Source organism: Ostrea edulis, chromosome 4 (assembly GCF_947568905.1).
Source record: "Ostrea edulis chromosome 4, xbOstEdul1.1, whole genome shotgun sequence".
NCBI classification, from domain to species: Eukaryota; Metazoa; Mollusca; class Bivalvia; order Ostreida; family Ostreidae; genus Ostrea; species Ostrea edulis.
In genome coordinates, this window is record NC_079167.1 from 48,582,612 (window position 1) to 48,602,965 (window position 20,354).

Consider the following 20,354-nt stretch of genomic DNA (forward strand, 5'->3'; position numbering starts at 1 on the left):
TTTCAATGTTCCTTTGAAATGGGCACTTCGAAAAAGCATTTTTGGAAACAATGGATTGATTGTTTTAACTAGAATGCAAATTTTTCTTTTTCTGGAGAGTTTCAATTCTAACTTTGATATTTGTCCTTCTGTGAGTTCTCGGCTCAATAAAGTCACCCATCTTCTTAAGTATCACTTGGGCAACTCTTGTATACAAATTAGTGACAGCTAACTATGATTCATTTTTGATACAAAAATATCTGCCTGATCTGAAGATTATTTCTCAAAATGGAGCAAGCGATCAAAAACATGAGTTATTAATTTCTGATGTTTGGCATCAGAAGACAACATGAAAAATTCACAGCACTTAATGTTTATTTCCTCTAATATATGTGGATATTCATTCAGTTTGTTAGATTTTCTCAAGTCATACATGTAATGGAACATTTTATGCATCAATCTCTGGGCACGTAATAACGGGTGGGGGTTGGGGTTGGGGGTCTGCCCTCCCCCTTTTCTACAATTGATTATGAGGTTTGGACAGAACTGCTTTTCTTGCTAACCAACAATTTTCAGACAAATAGGAAGGGAATTTTTCTCTCCATTTGTCCCCACCCTTCCACTTTTAAACACAATGCTAAATGTCTTGTTTAGTAGTGAAAAGTTGCCCAAGTTAACACGAGAAACAAGATCTCATTAGACATACTAAATACTAAAGCCATGACGGAATCGTAGACGAAATCATAGTTCCGATATTATGTATCAAAGTACAATCTGAAAAAAAATTATTGGTGCTGTGTTATCTATAGAGAATACTTCAAAGTCAGAAAATTGGCTATTTTTACTCTTACAAAACAGTACAGTCACGGAGAAATTTTTTACAATCGATGATGAAGATACTTGTATCTTCTCATAAATACAAAACTTGATACACTTGAAACATTTATTTTCCCATCGTTGGATGTTGATCTCGACACCACTTCTCTTTCCATACCAACATCTTTATTTTTTCAAAGTGTTTAAAAAAGTTAATAATAAGCATACATTACTTTTTGTAATTTTTGAAAATTGTATACCACTTTTTCACTTGTTTACAACACACAAGATTCAACACACTGTACATCACTATGTTGGTAAAACAGATATCCTTGCTCCTTGAAATTTCAACTTGGCTGATTCAAGGGAGCTTTTCCCTGACAGAGAAAGGAGGACTGGGACTTTTACTACCATCTCCATGTTGATTCATGATTATATCACTGCATATCATCAATCCAATGGCAGTGATTTATTCAAGAAAATGGATGAATGTAGAAGAAACAGCCTCTCTACTAAACTGTCTAGTGTGACTTTGTGACTCATCTACTTCAGGTAAATTTTTGTATGAAGTATGAGAGATATTGTATCACAGAAAAACAGAATACCCGAGCTGTACAAGAATTTCAAATCAATATTACACAAAGGCCGATCTGACCTTGAACATAGAGCTAAAATCTTGGATCAAGGTGACTGCATACCTCCTATTCCGGATTTTCGTATTTCTTGCTTGTACGAGTTGTCGTTCGTGCGGGACGGTATGTATCCAAAGTTTGGTTGGTTTATAAATATGCATGTATTAAATACTATGGATAACAACGATTCGCCGGCTAACCGATTACTCAGTTGAAAAAAAAACTAATTGATTAGAAAATTTGTAACTGATTGGCCGTGTTATTTGTAGTAAAGAAATACTGTCATGCCTGTATTACAAGTGTTTAAAAAAGAGGGGGGGGGGGGGGGGTCGTAATATTCAAAAGTCTAGGTGATGTTTAAATATTAACATTTTAAATGACTGATCAGATTTAATAATCTTCAAAGTAAAATTTCGTACCGATATTTATATTCCATTTTGTAGGTAAAACCTTTTTGAAAGTTCCCAGTCAGGCTCTATAATGCTTGCAATAACTGGCCTACCCGGCAGGCAGTACTAGTATCACACTGATAAAATCAACGCTGCCAGCATAATTTCCAGATGGATTTTATAATCAGTTCAATGATTCGTACCATTATAATGCATGGCAATGAGGACAAGTAACATACATGTATATTTCTGGTCAGAGAAAGATATATTATTATACATTGTATAAAGTTTGAGGATGAAAATAAAAATGGAAGGGGGGACGCCTAAAATCATGGAAGTCAGACTAAATCATATTTCAAATAAAATTTCTGAGTTACTTCTCAATGTTTCACGCATAGTAATACTTAAACGAGAAAGAGATGAAATGTCAGCTGTGTAGAACGGAAGACTTTGAAGACAATAGAATTATTTATTTCTTTAACATAAACTTGTAGCCAAAATTTGTAATAAAAATAATTATATGATGCACCGTTTTGGCGTGGCTTTGCAAAAATTGAACATTTTGAATTTCTACAAATATTCCTGCTTTCATGCAGTTTTTGTTCATGTCTTTACCTATCGAAGCACTCGTCATATTGTTATTTAGTGAATTAAAAAAAACTGAAGCTAAAATGAAATGAAATAATACAATAATTGAGAATTATAAGTTTTACGATTAACTGGTTAATTACATGTAATCGGTCAAAAGAATTTTGAAATATGACTAATCAGTTACCAAATTTTCACCCCAGGGCATTGTCATCCCTACTAACTAAATATTACTGCTGTATTCACAAACAAGATCTTCAGTGTTTGCACCTCTGGTGTGTTTGCTAAACACTTACTTTTGTATTCTTTATAGAAACGATGACTATTCGTTTGTTATATTACTTTTTCATAATGCGTACAATGTTTGGGAGGGGGGGGGGGGGGGGGGGGGCTAGTGGAGAAGTCTGCCTTAATAAGATTACTAGTGGGAGAATATGTTATGATTTTTTAAAATTATAAGTTTACAGCTTACTTTATTTCTTATTTCAGTTTTGTAGAATATATATTACATTATTGTACAATTCTGACCTCCGATATTTAGACCTCAACTGTACCCAAAATAATCCTGCGCCGCAAATCAAAGGTTATCATAAGGGGTGGATCTGATTCAGGAAATGCATTCGATTTCCTGGGCCAACCTGAATACAAATTCTTTATATCTTTAATGTCTGGTGTGTTTAAGTCCCGCACATGTTTTGCAACTTTGAGTTTGTTGCTACTTTTAAATGACTTACTCGAGGAAATATTTGGATTTGCAATGTTTGGAAATCTGTGATGTAGATGTATTCAACGGCAGAGTTAGGATATATTGGCTAGGCTGTAATGTATTAATAAGGGATATAAATGTTTGTATTTGGGTGCTTTGTATACTCTTTACCGGAAGTTCATATATACCGTCCCACACGAACGATAACTCTTACATGCAAACATTACGAAAAGAGGCAATATAAAGCCATGGATGACGTATGAGAGAGATGGGATTGATGAGAAATAATACAGCCAAAACAAACTATACCATATTGACAGACGGATGGGCAGACTTAACAGAAAGATTACAGTCAACTATAAAAGGGGCAAAAAGTCAACTGGTAACATTTAAAGTAGTACAAGGTACAGACTCATCAACATACCAAGAATCACTGGGCCTACAGAGTATAAAACATATCCATGCACCCCTATGGGAAAAGCTCTCTTTTTGTCTTCTTACTTCCTTGACATACCAGGATAACCACTACCTACCTCTCATCAAGGTAATCTAAGTCTTTATCTCTCTGTTGTATAAGGTCTTCAATGGTGAGGGCATATGTGTGCTCCAAATTGAGCAGTGTATCTAGGGCTGGGGAGTGGATCAAACTATGGTACACCTCTGAAAACACTTGTTCCTCTGTTACAGCCTCTGGTTTGGCATAACCTTTGACCTCCTGACAGAAAAAAAGAAATTGGGAGGAAAATATGGTATCATAAAGATGAATGAAATTTTTCTGAACTATTTTTAAAGATTGGCTTGCATAAACTACATAATTTCTTATGTATCTCTTTGTTTACACTGCAACACAGCGTTTTAGAAAAAATAGATGCTCAAAATAAAAGACACCACAGAGTCGTCCACTTCTGCTTCATACTTAGATATTTTATTGAAAGTAGACATTAACGGCAAACTGACAACTCAACTGTATGACAAACGGGATGATTTCAGCTCCTCTATCGTTAACTTTCCATATTTATGTAGCAATATCCCATTATCACCTGCATATGGTGTTAGTATCTCTCAACTGAAGCTATACGCAAGAGATTGTTCTGCGCATGGTCAGTTTTTAAATCGAGGCAAGCAACTGACAAACAAGTTGATGGTACAGGGGTTTCAACAGTCTCGATTAAAGTCAGCATTTCGCAAATTCTATGGTCGTTATAATGATCTAGTTTGCCAATACAACCTATCATTGGGTCAAATGCTGTTTGACGTGTTTCATACCGATTATTAAACCGTTCTTGGCACACTGATTTTGACTATGGATATCTCCGTTTACCTGATCAGGATATAGGGCTCACTGTGGATGTGACTGGTCAACAGGGGATGCTTACTCCTCCTAGGCACCTGATCCCACCTCTGGTGTGTCCAGGGGTCCGTGTTTGCCTAACTATCTATTTTGTATTGCTTATAGGAGTTGTGAGATTGATCACTGTTCGTTATCTTCACCTTTCATGGCACATTTTGTTAATCATTTCCATTGTGAGATCACAGTATTATAAGGAACTAAAAATCCTATTTATCAAATGTAATCTGTGCTACAGTCTAAGTTACACATGGATTTATTGGGGGGGGGGGGGGGTAGGGGGGGGGGTATTTTGTAGATAAAAGTGCAACTCTAAAATAATAAAGAAACACCCAATTAGATAAAGGGCTTCCATAGCAAAATGCACAATTATTTGGTATGAAATTACACCTCAAATTCACATTATAATAATAATTGTTTCATTTAAACACCGAAACATTACTTCTTATATGTTGACTGTAAACAAGCTACCATACATTTATCACATGGTAATTTCCCCATGACATCAGCTTCTGATCACGTAACACATTATTTTTAGAAATTCTTAACATGAAAAGTGCATACTCAAACTAAACATGCTATAAATTAACAACATATTGACAGCCATCAGCAAATTCCTTTATACCAATATACCATACCAACATACCACACCGATAATATGCAAATCAGAGGTTGCTCCCAGCACTTTTCAAATGTATATATATATCTAAAATATATATCCAAAAAATTGTTTTACTGGCTATAGCAGATGCCCTTCAACTTTTGCACTGTTAACATATGATGAGCTTATTTCCATTGTAAAACACACCATGCATGCAGATAAGGGGCGATTTCATGGTCACGATATAATATGAATATTACCTTCGCACATGTTATATATCGAGAATTTGAGACTGATACAATACCAAAGAAAAATAATATGTATAATCATTTAACAGGAATTTTACACGTATACAGCTTATTACTTGATAGCCATGGTAAATAAAGACAAAATATTTTCCCCACGATATGACTATAGACCCGTACATCGTGACATATTTTTTTATTGTGACTTCATATGATGTGAAGTAGACTGAGGTACATTTATGTACAACACTGCAATTTTTTTGGGGAAGCCTTAACTTAGTTACATGAGCATCATTAAATCTGTAAGGTGTTGTTTTTCCTGTACTTTAAATCATTTTCAATTTTTTCATTGTCGAAATTTCCTCTAAAACCATTCCTGTACACTTCTAAATAAACTAAAATGTACTTTATAAATACTATACTAAAATATACTTTCACTGTCACAGGCTACTAAAATTAGCTTATCCATACACTCCTACAGGTGACTAAGGTCAACTTGAAGTTTTACCCATTTAAAGAAAGCTTTTGTTGGCATGCTTGGCACATGTGTTCAAACCACAAAAATAAACTACAGTCACCTTAAAAACCAATCATATATAAAACAGAACTAGACAGCATCTTGGCTTCTGACCAGAAAAAATATATCTTACCTTCACAAGTGAAAGTAAACACTGCCCTCTATTGACAAGTTTTGGAAATCTAAATGGGTAAAACTTTAATTTGATTTTAGTCACTCGTGGCAGTGTATGGGTAAGTTGCTGTGAAGAATATGTTGTTGTAAATAATTTTGTTTATACACACAGCCAAGAACAAATTGAGGGTTTGCGAAAACTAAATCCCACAAGATCATGGAAGTATACCGTATATACTCGCCTATAAGTCGGTCCGTATAGACTTGTGTAATATACAGCAAGTGAATTGCAGTAAGTGTTCGAGTTCATGAAATAATAACACACTATTTTCACATAAATATACCATGTGTGGCATTCGACAATTCTTAAAGGTACCTACATTATAATAATTTAATTCTATTTCTGTTTCCAAACTAACATAGTTAATGTATCTATAATGGCAATATAAAATTACTTGTGCAATGTAAACTATTTAAGTCATCTCAGATGAAAGGAATTGGCTGGAATTTTTAGGCCATTCTTAATTTAACTCTCACACATCTTCAATAGGTCTTATTTCTATAATACATGCATTGTGTGCTTTACTTCACACATTGTCAGAAAGAAAACAATTTAGCATCAGTAAGTATTGACAGAGTTCATTGACATAATTAGGAATAGGACATTATATCAGACTAAATTCATTATGCTAAATCATGTGTAAAATATAGAATAAAGAATTGCTGGGAAAACAGAACATGGTATGCTAATAAGATAGTCACGTGGTTAACACGCCGCTCGTTTCAGAAAGAAAGTGTGTAAAAAGACAGGCTGTCTTTTGAGTATATCTTTATTTATATTGCTACAACCATAGTTTTTTGTATGCATATTTAATAGAGTTTTTTTTGTTTCATTTTATTCATAGAATGCCGTAGTATCTTTATCAAAATCTATCATAAAAATTGGATTGTATGTACCTTTAAAGATCAATTAAAATTTGGTATGTGACACATGGTGATTTGCACAATTCATGCAATGCAAAGATGTACAATTTAAACAGCAAACATCCTGTTTTGTAAAACACAAAAAAGTGTGTCAACATCCTCTTTGTTGGTCAGAAGACCACCACTATATTTACCTCAGTGAAGGCTTTATGCCATTTGCTAACAACATCATCTATATTAATATCCCCATTTTTCAGCCTCTGCAGGCCTTTCACAGAATTTTCATCATACATGTTGATGGTTTGGTCTGTGACAAATTCCTCAAGCTTTGTCTTTAAATCTACAATGTAAAAAATCAGTAACTTGAAAATCATTCAGTTTCAAGTAAACAAATTGTGCACTGCAACAGGTCATTTCATCTTGTATTTAAACAACAGCATCTGTATATACATAATCAGTTCTTATAATTCTTTCAGCAAAAGCTAAACAAAAGCAATACAGTAAGCTACACTTTCAAACAGGGCTCGAAATTAACACATGCCCGTCAGTCTGTGACTGGTTAAAAGTCTGGCGGACTGACATACATTTGTTTTAGTCAGTCCGATGGGACTGGTTAATTTTCTAAAGCATCAAAGCATCATTTTGGAAAATATACTTATGAAATTTTATACACACATTTGGCATTCTTCGATCTGTAAATATTAGACGAATCTGGTTCGTAAATATAAATCTCACATTTAAGTGTTACAATATTGTCTGAAGCATATTTAGTTAAATTTCATTTTAATAACATTAAAGAAATATGTTTAATTATTTCTGGAAAACTGTTGGACTGGTAAATTTTTCTGCGGACTGGTTGAAATTATACCCCATCAGTCCGGCTGGACTGGTGATATAAAAAGTTAGCTTCAAGCCCTGTTTCAAAGAGAGGCTCCTGTACAGGCGTGGTCCCCTAAAGGACACACTGACATATAATCAATACAAATCAAACAAGCTAACAGGTGGAAATACGGTAAAACACTAATAAAGGTATTTCAGAAGTTTCTTGACTCTAACCTTCCTCTACATAGCATGGCAGATTGTGTGCATTGATAAGTCTGCCCACATGGTCCGATATGGACTGGGCAAAGGGAATGGTAACAGGAATCGTCAGCGTAGAGGTCAAGTTCTTACTGTAAAACTGGTACTTGAAATCTACAACTTTTCTGCCACTCATTGTGAAGGTCAATCTGCAAGTAAAACCTGCAAGTAAAACAGTGGATGGTCAAATTGGAAGTAATACATCAAAACTATTTTCATGATACTAAAGTATGGTTTTTAAGACCAAAAAATGTGGCTATTTTCCTATCAAGTTGCAGAAATCCAGTTTACATAAGGTTTACATTTTGATAATAATTTATGAGAAATTCCTGGTAATTTCACACATGACACTGGTGTTCTTAGTACTAACAATCCTTTTGGTGTGCAACAAAAATAGTGAAGTACCTGATCATATAAAAAATCTTCCTACTTTATATTCTACCAATTACAAACTATAGAAATGCTTCTAAATATAAGGTTGAAAATTGAAAATCCATATACACTTCAAAAGAAATTGCTCTTGAGAGTTTGAAAGATAATTACTAAATTCACAGTTAATTTCAATCACAAATAAGTATATGACGTATGGTAACACTTCCTGTAGCCTGTTCCTGATTAAATTACCGTAAATATATCAATCAATGTCATTTTCATAACACTAAATCACGTAGTCATGTAAACAAGACCAAAGTCTTTCTATATAACTCATCTTCTGTCATGTGCATGCAGGTCAAGTGTGAATTTTGACAACTTTTCAAAATTATGAACACACTACAGGTAAATAGATTTCTACACTTTTTGGCATTGCACAACACATGTCCCAAGTATTTAATTACAATTAAGTTAGATATGTGCAGAGAATTAGTAGTCTACTGGGTTAATGCTGAGTTCACAATCCAAAAGCTAGTAGTAAATGTTAGTGGTACCAATCATTGCTTTCTTTGTCATTTACTGGTATACTACACTACATCCTTCATTTCAAAATTAAGGATTATCTCCCTCATGCATAGCTCTGATCCTTAGACGAATTTGACTACAGTCTTTGCACTCTGTTTTTCCTTTTAGTTCTTACAAGTTTGCTGTTATTTCAGATTTCCAGAATTTCGGCTTGAGCATCACTGAAGAGACATTATTTGTCAAAATGCGCATCAAAATTGGTACCATATAAGTTAAGTACATCATACTCCTATACATGTAGCAGTACATTTAGAATATGCTGCAATCTGAGGCTATGTGTAATTAGACTGAACATAAATAGCAATTGGTGTCACCAGGTCAATTTATATTTACAGTGCATTCTTTCATTTGTATGGAATTTATTGTACAGAGGGGCGTGACAGTCATTTAATCAGAATGAATATTATGTAGAGTACACGACATACTTCATTTGAATTGAAGTTCAAACTACCAACCATTTAATTGATTGTATGCTGCCAATTCAATTCAATAATTGATTGTAACTTTGGTCAGATTTTGGAACAATACTATATAAATTCATTGAAAATGGCTGTCACTTTTCTAAATTATTTTCATAAAATTATCTAGCATCAGTTTATCATAACAGTTACACCATATCTAAAGTTTCTTGTCTTAGTGTCTACTGCTTTCACTAAACAGCAATTAATATATTATGGGACTACAAGAACATCACATTTAATAAGGTTTTCATTCCACTCTTACAAAGGATCATATAGGGAAATGGAGTGATAAAAGTTGATGTTAAAATTTTCTGGAATTGTTGGTTGAAGTTTTGAAAATCATTAAGTCCAGATGATATGAAACGAATGCTTTAGATTTCAAAAAAAAAAAAATTGAGCAAAAATGGGATAAGAATAATTCTTCAAACAAAGGTATTTTCCACCGAAATATGGTGTAAAACACGAAAGTTGACTCGTGTAAGGCACTACGTTGTTAATTAAAATAAAATAAAGCTGTATTGTTGAATAAAGGTCTTCCGCTGGACCTGTTAGATACTAGCCTATGTTGTGCAAAACAACATTGTCAACATCCAAAGGGGCGTTACAAAAAATAACAATACAGAATACGTGTTATTTCGCCAAGAGTGATAGTATGGCCTATATTGAAAAACATGATTTCAAAAACAAATAAAAACAAATAGAACATTCTTTTGAAACCTTTAAACTCATACGAAGTGTGTCACAAGTGTTGATATGTCGATAAACATAGAGAATAAAATGAATGAACTTATGAAGTCGCACCAAATGCCCCCGGAAGTCAATTTCATGGGCGCAGACATATTGAATACGGAACTGTGGATTGGATCGTAAAAGGTAAATAGGTCAAGTTGCTGGGGAGAACTTAAAACTCGGTCATTGATGGACGACAAATTGTCGGCTCCAAACCGTAAGTTATTCATTGTTACTAGGGAACAGATGTAGCTTATCTCTTAGATTTCAGACTTTAAGAAAGTTTTATATAACTATGTAAAATTATGACGTATAGGCTTGCGTATTCGGCGAATCTCGTGTAGACATGACAGAAGTCTTGCTTTGTTTCCGCCAAGTGGGTCACGTTATTAGATCTACATCAACACAAGGCCGGCAGACGCGGTAAGTCGCGATGGTTTTTGTTGCAGGGGCCCATATTTGATATAAATGAAGACATATAATAAAGAATGTTATTAACCTTGTAACAGGTAATATTTTTGGGGATGGATTTATAGCGGTAATGTTGAAACATCAGACTGGTTGATTATTAGAGGTCAAAGTTGGATAAGTAGGTCATGCATCATGATTCATGCCACGGATCGATTGGCATATTTGACTAAATCGTGAGAAAACTTCGCCTTAAAAAGGGTAAACTGATTGTTTAAACAGTTTATGGGTAATTTGTACATCCATACATGGTTATTTGTTGTGTTCTACTAACTTAGTGCAGATGTTTTGTGTATTTCGTCAATTCTAAAAATAGTCTTGTGGTCTGTCTTGTCTGGGTGGGATGGTCTTTCACATACATAACTTCCTCTGAAGTATTAATGTATGTATTGAGCGATAGAAACAGGAGTACAGTCTGATACCATAATTAGAACAAGTCATACCCGAATTTCTAGTGTTGTCAAGTATTTCTGGTATGATTATCATAAGAGCTTTGCCTGTTGTAAAATGAATTTATCATTGAATAATGAATATTTGTATTTGTTGTAGTTACAGGGTGAACCGCATGTTATGTTTCATGTATTGTGTTGTGTGTGTGAAATGGTCTCAATGTATATGCAGTCCTCATATCTATCTATATTCAGTGTATTTGAGAATAGATTTCTGGTCAGATTTGAGACACTTGTATTTTGGCCTCCTCTACCTTTTTTCATGTATTGCAACATACTGGTACGGGAATACTCTTTTACTGTATTGTGACTGGTACGGAAATACTCTTTTACTGTATTGTGACACCCCAATTGTCAATCAGTTACTGTTAACCCATAAAGAATTTAATGTTATAACACTATTTGTAATTGTAGCTCACTTCAAAGATCTGAGGACATTTGGTATAGGGTCACATCAGAATGAATTTTTGAAAAACCAATCAAATCGTCGCTGGTAAAATTGTTGGCGGTAGGAATAAGTGATAGTGAATCCTGAAGTGTTCCAGATAATGACATCGGACAGTAACCTTAAATGCTGAATTCAACATGTACATATAAGAATAGGTTTTATTGGTTCTGATTGGGTTACCTTAGGTCACCAAAGTATATGCAGAAGTGACCCTATACAGGATGTCTTCAGATCTTTGTATTAGCGACATCAGAATATTGGAGTGGATCAAAGATCTGGTTTAAATCAGATTGTGGCAAAGTAAACTTCTTACACCCGCACCTAGAGCTGCAATGATTTCCAAAATTTTCGACTCGATTTTGATTTCAGCCATTCAATTTGATTTACAAGCTTACTGTATTAATTAGTAACTTGGTTATTGAACATTTATTTTCAATCACAATAACTACAGATAATATAAAGGGCACACTTTATTAAAACTTGTTTTTAAAACAGTCTTCATGAAAACTCAGTGGTCCGAAGACCGAGGCCAGTGAATTTTAAGGTTGGATCAGTGAAAATCAAAATTCAAGAAGTCCAATGAGTTTGTAGGCTTTTTGTAAGTCACATTAAATACAATATTAAGTTCCAATGGAAAGGCTGTAAAAGTAGGACATCTGAATAGAGGTAGTCAATGGAAAGGCTGTAAAAGTAGGACATCTGAATAGAAGTAGTCAATGGAAAGGCTGTAAAAGTAGGACATCTGAATAGAAGTAGTCAATGGAAAGGCTGTAAAAGTAGGACATCTGAATAGAGGTAGTTCATAAAACTCAGTCGCTGATTGTTTAAAAAATCATGCCATTAATTTATATTTCAAGCTCATTAATCATTAAAGGAACATATCAATGAAAATATTTATCAAATCTGTTAATCACGTAGGTATTTTTCTGTAATCAGTGAGTGAAGTCTGATCAGTCGGCAGTACTTAATTTACTGCAATCCGACTGAAATCGCTGGTATTTGAAATTAGCCCTCAAACAGTTGATAGAAGTAGTATTACGAACAGGTTTCAGAAGTCCTTCATAAGTATGTAAAACGTAGATACGAATGTTATATCCGTGTATTGTTTTGTGATCCATATGCACAATTATATTTAAATATTTCCCTCACGTATTTTGTGCAAAGATGATGATCCAGATTTGATGCTTTTTGAACTGCATTGAAACTAGGCAAATGATGATGGAGTACCAAATTTTCATGGTTGTTTTTATTATCATAGGTATCAGACCTAAATTTGATGTGTGATGTTTAGAATATATGCTACATGTTTATGAATTGAATTTAAGAATTATAGAGTTCAGACTAAGACTTGATTTCATCTGTGATAAAAATTATATGTGTCAACTGTATGAACAATGAAACATCATTCTAATTTGATACATGTACTTGTAAACATGGTGACTTAGTACCATTGTTTAGGTCACAGTTCAAGGTCAAGCAATGTCAAAGGTATATTATCTTGATTTACATCTGTCAATTAATGGGGGTGCCGGTAGGGAACATAGATGGGACTGTACTTTGTTGCAAGGGGATGCTAGTTATGTTTTAATACCTTTTGAAAAATATATATAACAGGCACTTTGAAAGGAAATTTTGAACGGAGGCCAACTATTTTCAGCTCACCTGAGCTGAAAGCTCAAGTGAGCTTTTCTGATCACCTGTTGTCCGTCTGTCTGTCCATGTGTAAACTTTTCACATTTTTCGACTTCCTTTCCAGAACCACTGGGCTAATTTCAACCAAACTTGGCCAAAAGCATCCTTGGGTGAAGGGCTTTCAAGTTTGTTCAAATGAAGGGCCATGCCCCCTACAAAGGGATGATAATCACAAAAATAGGGCAGGGTCATTTAAAAATCTTCTTGTCAAGAACCACTAGGCCAGAAGAGCTGAAATTTACATGAAAGCTTCCTGACATAGTACAGATTCAAGTTTGGTAGAACTTTGACCCCTGGGGGTAGGTTGGGGCCACAATAGGGGATCAAAGTTTTACATGCAAATATATAGGGAAAGTCTTTGAAAATCTTCTCAAGAACCACTGGGCCAGGAAGGTACAGATTTACATGAAAGCTTACTGGCATAGTGCAGATTCAAGTTTGTTAAAATTATGGCCCCTGGGGGTAGGATAGGGCCACAATAGGAGATCAAAGTTTTACATACATTTTATAGGGAAAATCTTTACAAATCTTCTTCTCAAGAACCATTGGGCCAAAGGCTTTTACATTTGCATGAAAGGTTCCTATCATAGTGCAGATTCTAGTTTGTAAAAATCATGGCCCCCCGAAAGTAATATGGGTCAAGGTAACTCAGGTGGGCGATGTGTCCCTTGGGCCTCTTGTTATTTGTTTTACAGGAAATTTATTTGAAGAATTCGGTCGGGGGGGGGGGGGGTTGGGTTGGAAATAAAAAATATAGATTCAAGCAGTCAGTCCTAAAAATAAAACTAATAAATTGATGGACATTTTTTATTTTTTTCCTCTCTGATTTCTAGTCAGTTCTACTTCAAGCATGCAGATCATGCAACACTGTCACTGCCCTACAGCTGTTAATGAATGACTTGTTTATATGTCATCATTTAATGGATATATATAGATTGTTTTTATTGTGGAGCAATTTCATCAACATATCCTCTGTCAAAGATTTTGTTAAATTCTCAATTGTTATCTGTCTTTTACGTGTACTTTTATAAACAAATAAGCATTGAAAGATCTATAATAACACTTCAGGTTGTGTCAATGAAATATTTCAGTGATAATGCATACCTAAAGTCTTGCAAACCTGGAACATAACAGTCTAATCTCGGTTGAGATTTGGCTCAGCTGGATGCCCCATCAGTCCAAATATCCAGCCGAGCTGAATCTCAGCTTAGATTGCATAACATTAATGTCCACTTCAATGTCACCCTCACCATAACATTTCATAACAAATACAGAATTGCCCATCTCATTAATGACATCATTGACAGAGAAAGTGAGATTCACTTTACAGATCTAAGACTTTGAAGTTTTACTTTTATGGTCAACAGTAACGATCTTGAATCACGATTAAAATGCCTCATGTCATGGGGGCTGACATCTTGGCATGATAGTTTCATTTTCCAGCTAAATATCAATGACATGTCTCCTTTTATAAATACCCCTATTAGCCTGGTTCCCGTCCCCACCACTCATTAATCACTCCAAACGAGTGGCGAGCATGGGAACCAGACTGACCTTTTATTTTTTTCTCATTCAACATTAGGAACGGTTGTCATGGTTGTAGAGGAAATAATAAAAAAAAAACAATAAATGTTTACTTTTATTTCAATTTTGCCAAAATTTGGGTCGGCACTCCCGTAAAACAGATATTTTAAAAAGTTGGCCTTAATGACGAGTGATCATGATGTACTGTTCTACATCATGTAAAATGTATGGCAGGCCTGTTTAAATTTGGTAGAGATGTACCAGTAACCTGCCCATTATCAGAATAGAAATTATTTCTGTAGTAAATGCTTACAGTGGATGAATTTGGCTGTTTTCTGAGATATGGTACTTGTTATTTATAGTTTATTGTCTAAGAAGGGACATTTATTGCATTTAGTGATGAGTCTATTATCTTTCTCCCCATTTCATCTATTCATGGATTTTATTATTGTGTAAATGAATATTGTTTATAAAGGATGAATATTAACAAAAATAGATACTGCAGGATGATTACTCCCCATATTAAATATCAGTATCGTAATGAGAAATCAATATAGTTTTAATGTCACACAAATTTGTAGTGGGTTGGGGCAAATAGTGAAAGAGACTTCATGGGTAAAATCAATTGAACCATTCAAGTTGAGCTATTTGGAGGTAGTGTACTCAATATTACTCAAACGTTCTCCATATTAAACCCCAACTTTTTGATTGCAAAATAATGAAAAGGGGTGGAATTTTAAAATACCACTTCATGAACCATCTAGGATTAGATGTGGTACCACATATGATACAAAATAAGCAGACAGTAGGTCATGTTCATTTTTAGAAACTTCCTGAATGGATGGCCAGAAACGATCCCAGTATTGATATATTTAGAATTCAGGTGTTGCTTTGACCCAGTAATCAGTTAATAATATAGGACATTTAGATTTACCAGAGTTTTGTCAGGTGATACATTGAAAGGAAAGTCTTATTGCAGAGATATAACCAAGGATTATATACATGTAATATGTATTTGCAGTAATGATGAAAAACAGTTATTCTTTGTACATGGAGCGTCGTAAGTTGATCATACTACATGTATTGGTAGATACCATTTTAGCTTAGCTCATCTGATCTGAGAGCTCTCGGAAATTTTTTCTGTTTGAATTTTGGTGATTGATTGTCTGTTTAATGTTTATCCATCAAATTATTCACATTTTTAATTTCTCAAAATTCATTGCATCAGAATCACCATTTTATACTAGACTAATGTATAAAACAGATCTATCATTTTTTTAAAGGAAGATATATAAATAAAAACTAAGAAAAGGGCCATCGGGATCATTTGAAAGTTTTTAGTTCACTTGAGCTTTCAGCTTTTTAGGTCACCTGAGTCACTCAGGTGACCTATTGCAATTGGTCAGGGTCCGTCGCTGTCCATCTTGCATTATCTATGGTGTGTTAACAATTGAACATTTTGAACTTCTTGTTGATAACTATACCATTCCAATTCTTCTCAAATTTGATATGAAACATGTTTGGGACAAGGGGGACATGAATTGTAAATTTCAGGACTCTTGGGGGCGGGGCATAAACTGCCAAAAAATGACTAATCTTTTTCTATACAACTGCATATCTCTAAGAAAAACTGCATAGTGATGTAAAGCAAGAAGGCCTCTACCAAAATTGTAAATTTCTTGATCCCCAGGGCAGGGGTTCTGACTTCAGGGCAAGGACAAACTTGATATATACAAGGTATACATGTAATGTGTAATAGATGATATCTTCTTTTATGCTATTGATACTAAATTGAAACTGAATAGATATTTAGAAGGAGTAGGTTTATCTCGGATAGTAAGGGCTTTGGTTCCAGGGTAGGGCCAGAATTATTATAGTGATTATTATCTTTATCATTTGAAAGACTTCTTTCAGTTTGCTGATATATCAAAGCTAAATGCAGGAAAAGCAGAAAAGATTTTACCAAAATGGTGAATTTTGCAACTCCAGGGTTTTGATTGTAGGACGGGTCTGAATTAGTCACATCTTGTTAATGTTACATATAACATATTATGTAAAGTTTTTCATCTGACAGTATAGGCACTTTGGGGGTATTTAAGCTCTAAGAACACATCTTGTTTTATACTGTTGCTGAAAATTAGAATTTAGCTTGTATTTGCAGAACAGGAAATTTTTTTGTAGATTTCATAGCCCTTGGGACTATAGTGATACTTAAAATTGATACTCAGGTGACTGTTAAGGCCTGTTGGTCTCCTGTTTAAGTTTCATGACTCCTGCACATGTGCGGGAATTCCCTACTCCCCACAAGTGAATATCAAATTTGCATCTTAGTGCCTGCACTTTACCTTTTTATCTATGTAAATGCATTGATTCAAGTGTGGGTGTGATCCTAATGAATTACTCATCAGCTAGATGTCTCTTCACAGTAGAAGTGTGTGCAGTCAAAACATTAATTCTCATGTAGGTGATACGTGTAAATCAAGGCATCATGTCTGACATGGAAACAAATGCAATATTAAGTTAGAACTGTTTTCTGAAAATGATCCTTGAGGAGTTTATTTAATATCATTAACTGGATAATATCATTAGCTGGCTTTATTTGATCTATATTTCTGGATATACCGAATTGTGTAGCAATTTTACAAACGTCTTCCATTATTTGATTTTATGAAGGTTAATTTTTGAAAATTAACATGTTTTTCCTATTTTTAACTTATAGAACATCATAATGCATGATAAGGAAATGCTTTTGATAATGCTTGAGAAATATTAATTTGTTGATGAATAATAAGTAAATTAGGAGATAGATCTTAAATTATATCCTTAGTTCAATCAAGAGGCCATTTATGTATATTGCATAATATCTCAGGTCAGATGGGTGTATGTGGCATAAAGTATGAAGTACTCTTCAAATCATTTGATATTCATAAATAAGGAAATTTATTTTTAAAAAAATCAAGCATATTATGGAGTGTTTTCAGCATCTTTCCCACGAAATGATGAGTCAACAATATAAAATGACTTCCGCCATTAAAGCACATGTCACACTGCCACGAAGTTTTTACAATGTTTAAATTTACTGAATGACCCTAGAATGTCCTAGGTGTTGGGTAGATAAGCTTCCATGAAAAGCGTGATTTATTTGAATGTACTAGTTGTGACCCACATCAGAGCCAGAAAACATGTCCTCAAATTAGACATTTACAATGTAAAGGCAAGAATGGGTAACAGAAGGGTTTTATTTCTAGACAAAACATTAGGTGACTTTGATATTTGATACATTAAACTAAAAATCATGTATGATAATATGTACTGTCTTCTATTTAGTATATTTGTATCTAAAACACTTATAAAGTATGTTAACATGTGATTGGTGCAGTGTGGACAAAGCAACATATTGACCATCAAGACTGAAAGTTCATAAGACCTTGTACTGACTGCATATATGTGTATATCAACTGTATGTATTGACTAGATACTGATCCTGAAGCAGATGTTGTCTATATGAGTTGACTTTACTCAGGTGCTTTTTAAGCAGTAGGTTCTAGAGAATGTTCCCCCCTGCACATATATTTGAGAGTATTAATTGTTTTAATTATACTGTGGTGATAATTAAGGAAACTTAGCAGTATCAGCAGTAATGTTTACATCACACCCACATTGCAACATGTCATGGGAAATTTCAAGAATTGTTTTAATTTTCTTCCTTCAGAAGATGACATGATAAACACATCCACAAATAAAGACAAGATTCTTTTTCTGCCTGGCCCACTATTTAACTACCAACAACAAAGGGAAGCACTGTCCACCATGAACGGAATTGATCCTGTCAAGTTGAATGAAGTCCTACAGCAGATAGCCAGAAAACAGAGACAACACTCCAGTGGGAGTGAATCCGAAGGGCTTGCACCAGAACGGGAGGTGGATCAAAGATCATCACTGGAGGGAGATCCCAAAAGTCCCTACCAAGGTATGGGGTTGTGGCTTATGATGATAAATGTTTGCTTATTCAATGACATTGTATTTTAATTTCTCTTTTAAATTGTATATAACAACTTTTTAGCTCACCTGAGTGAAAGCTCAAGTGAGCTTTTCTGATCACCTGTTGTCCATCGTCTGTCTCTCTGTCTGTCCGTCTGTAAACTTTTCACACTTTCGACTTCTTCTCCAGAACAACTGGGCCATTTTCAACCAAACTTTGCAAAAAGCATCCTTGGGTGAAGGGCTTTCAAGTTTGTTCAATGGAGGACCATGCCTCCTTGTAAGGGGATATAATCACAAAAATGCAAAAATAGGGTGGGGTCATTTAAAAATCTTCTCAAGAACCACTGGGCCAGAAGAGCTGAAATTCATATGAAAGCTTCCTGACATAGTGCGGATTCAAGTTTGTTAAAACCATGGCCTCCAGGGGTAGTTGGGGCCACAATAGGGGATCAAAGATTTACATGCGAATATATAGGGAAAACCTTTAAAATCTTCTCAAGAACCACTGGGCCAGAAAAGTTTACATTTACATGAAAGTTCCCTGGCAGTGCTGATTCAAGTTTGTAAAAATGATGGCACCCAGGGGTAGGTTGGGGCCACAATAGGGATCAAAGTTTTACATGCGAATACTTTAAAATATGGGCCAAGGTGACTCAGGTGAGTGATGTGGCCCATGGGCCTCTTGTTAAATAATCTTCTCACTCTTTTGTTTTATGTGTAAATGTTTTCAAGCACTTCTAAAACTTATTCAGCTGCATTGAATTGTATACAGAGGAAATCTTTTTTAAAAAATTCTTCACAAGAACCACTGTGCCAGAAAAGTTGAAATTCCTGACATAATGGAGATTCAAGTTTGTTCAAATTATGACCCATGGGGGTAGGATAGGGCCACAATAGAGGATCAAAGTTTTACATGCAAATATATAGGAAAAATCTTATCAAGAACCACTTGGACTGGAAAGTAGAAATTTACATGAAACCTTCCTGACATACAGAAGATTTAAGTTTCTTCAAATTAAGTTTTACATACAGTGAAACTTCTCCAAACCGACCCCTCAGAAAACTAGTTTTCCCTGAATGTCGGCCGATTTTTAAAGTCCCGGCAGAAATCTTAACATTTCCTTACAAAGAAAGTCTTACAAAACCGGCCACCCCTGAAAACCGGACATCGGCCACTTTTTAAAGTACATTTGTAAACAAACATGTATAATTTACCCTTAACATACCGGCCACTTTTTGAAGACATGAAAATTTTGGCCAATGGTTGATCAAGATCGTCCAGGTGTGCAAATTGACTGACCAACTGGCCAGGTGGGAAATTGGTGTTACTGACTTCCAAGTTGGCTGGAAAACTGACCATATTTGGCTAGATATGAGTGGAAGATGCATTGCTGTTTAAAAAATAAAAGGCATTTTGGTGCAGTTCTTTTTCTTTCTTTCTTTCTTTGTAATACAAGGTACATGTGTCTGGTCTGACAAAACTTTGTCCGGTCTGACAGAACCTTTAGCTCTGCCAGACCAAATGTCTGACAGTGATTTAAAAATTTCGACAACTCTGCTTCAAAGAAATGGGGCATATTGGTTTGCACCTGTCGGTATGTCGGTCGGTAGACCACATGTTGTCTGCTCAATATCTTTTAGAACCATTCACTTGATGATAATGATATTTCATATGTGGGTTGGTTATGAGTAGAAGAGGACCC

General features: G+C 34.8%; 2 protein-coding genes across 6 annotated transcripts in view; one reads left to right on the forward strand and one right to left on the reverse strand.

The window, feature by feature from the left end:
* Positions 1–10,183, reverse strand: part of LOC125668651 (protein C12orf4 homolog) — a 68,604-nt gene extending 58,421 nt beyond the window's left edge. Inside the window, exons 1-4 of one of the 2 annotated variants that reach the window (XM_048902975.2) lie at positions 10,075–10,183; positions 7,916–8,088; positions 7,054–7,199; positions 3,644–3,825 (exon numbers count right to left, since the gene is read on the reverse strand). In XM_048902975.2, coding sequence (XP_048758932.1) covers positions 3,644–3,825; positions 7,054–7,199; positions 7,916–8,075 — 488 coding nt within the window. In that variant the 5' untranslated portion in view covers positions 8,076–8,088; positions 10,075–10,183. Of the gene's footprint in view, positions 1–3,643; positions 3,826–7,053; positions 7,200–7,915; positions 8,102–10,074 lie in introns of both variants that reach the window. The other variant, XM_048902974.2, reaches the window with a different exon arrangement.
* A 13-nt stretch (positions 10,184–10,196) lies between these two features.
* The window catches only part of LOC125668650 (nuclear receptor subfamily 1 group D member 2-like), a 55,122-nt gene continuing 44,964 nt past the window's right edge, over positions 10,197–20,354 (forward strand). Inside the window, exons 1-2 of one of the 4 annotated variants that reach the window (XM_048902969.2) lie at positions 10,197–10,303; positions 18,380–18,637. In XM_048902969.2, the coding sequence (XP_048758926.1) occupies positions 10,276–10,303; positions 18,380–18,637 (286 nt within the window). In that variant the 5' untranslated portion in view covers positions 10,197–10,275. Of the gene's footprint in view, positions 10,304–10,359; positions 10,510–10,667; positions 10,756–10,855; positions 11,028–18,379; positions 18,638–20,354 lie in introns of those variants that run through there. The other 3 variants (XM_048902970.2, XM_048902972.2, XM_048902971.2) reach the window with 3 other exon arrangements.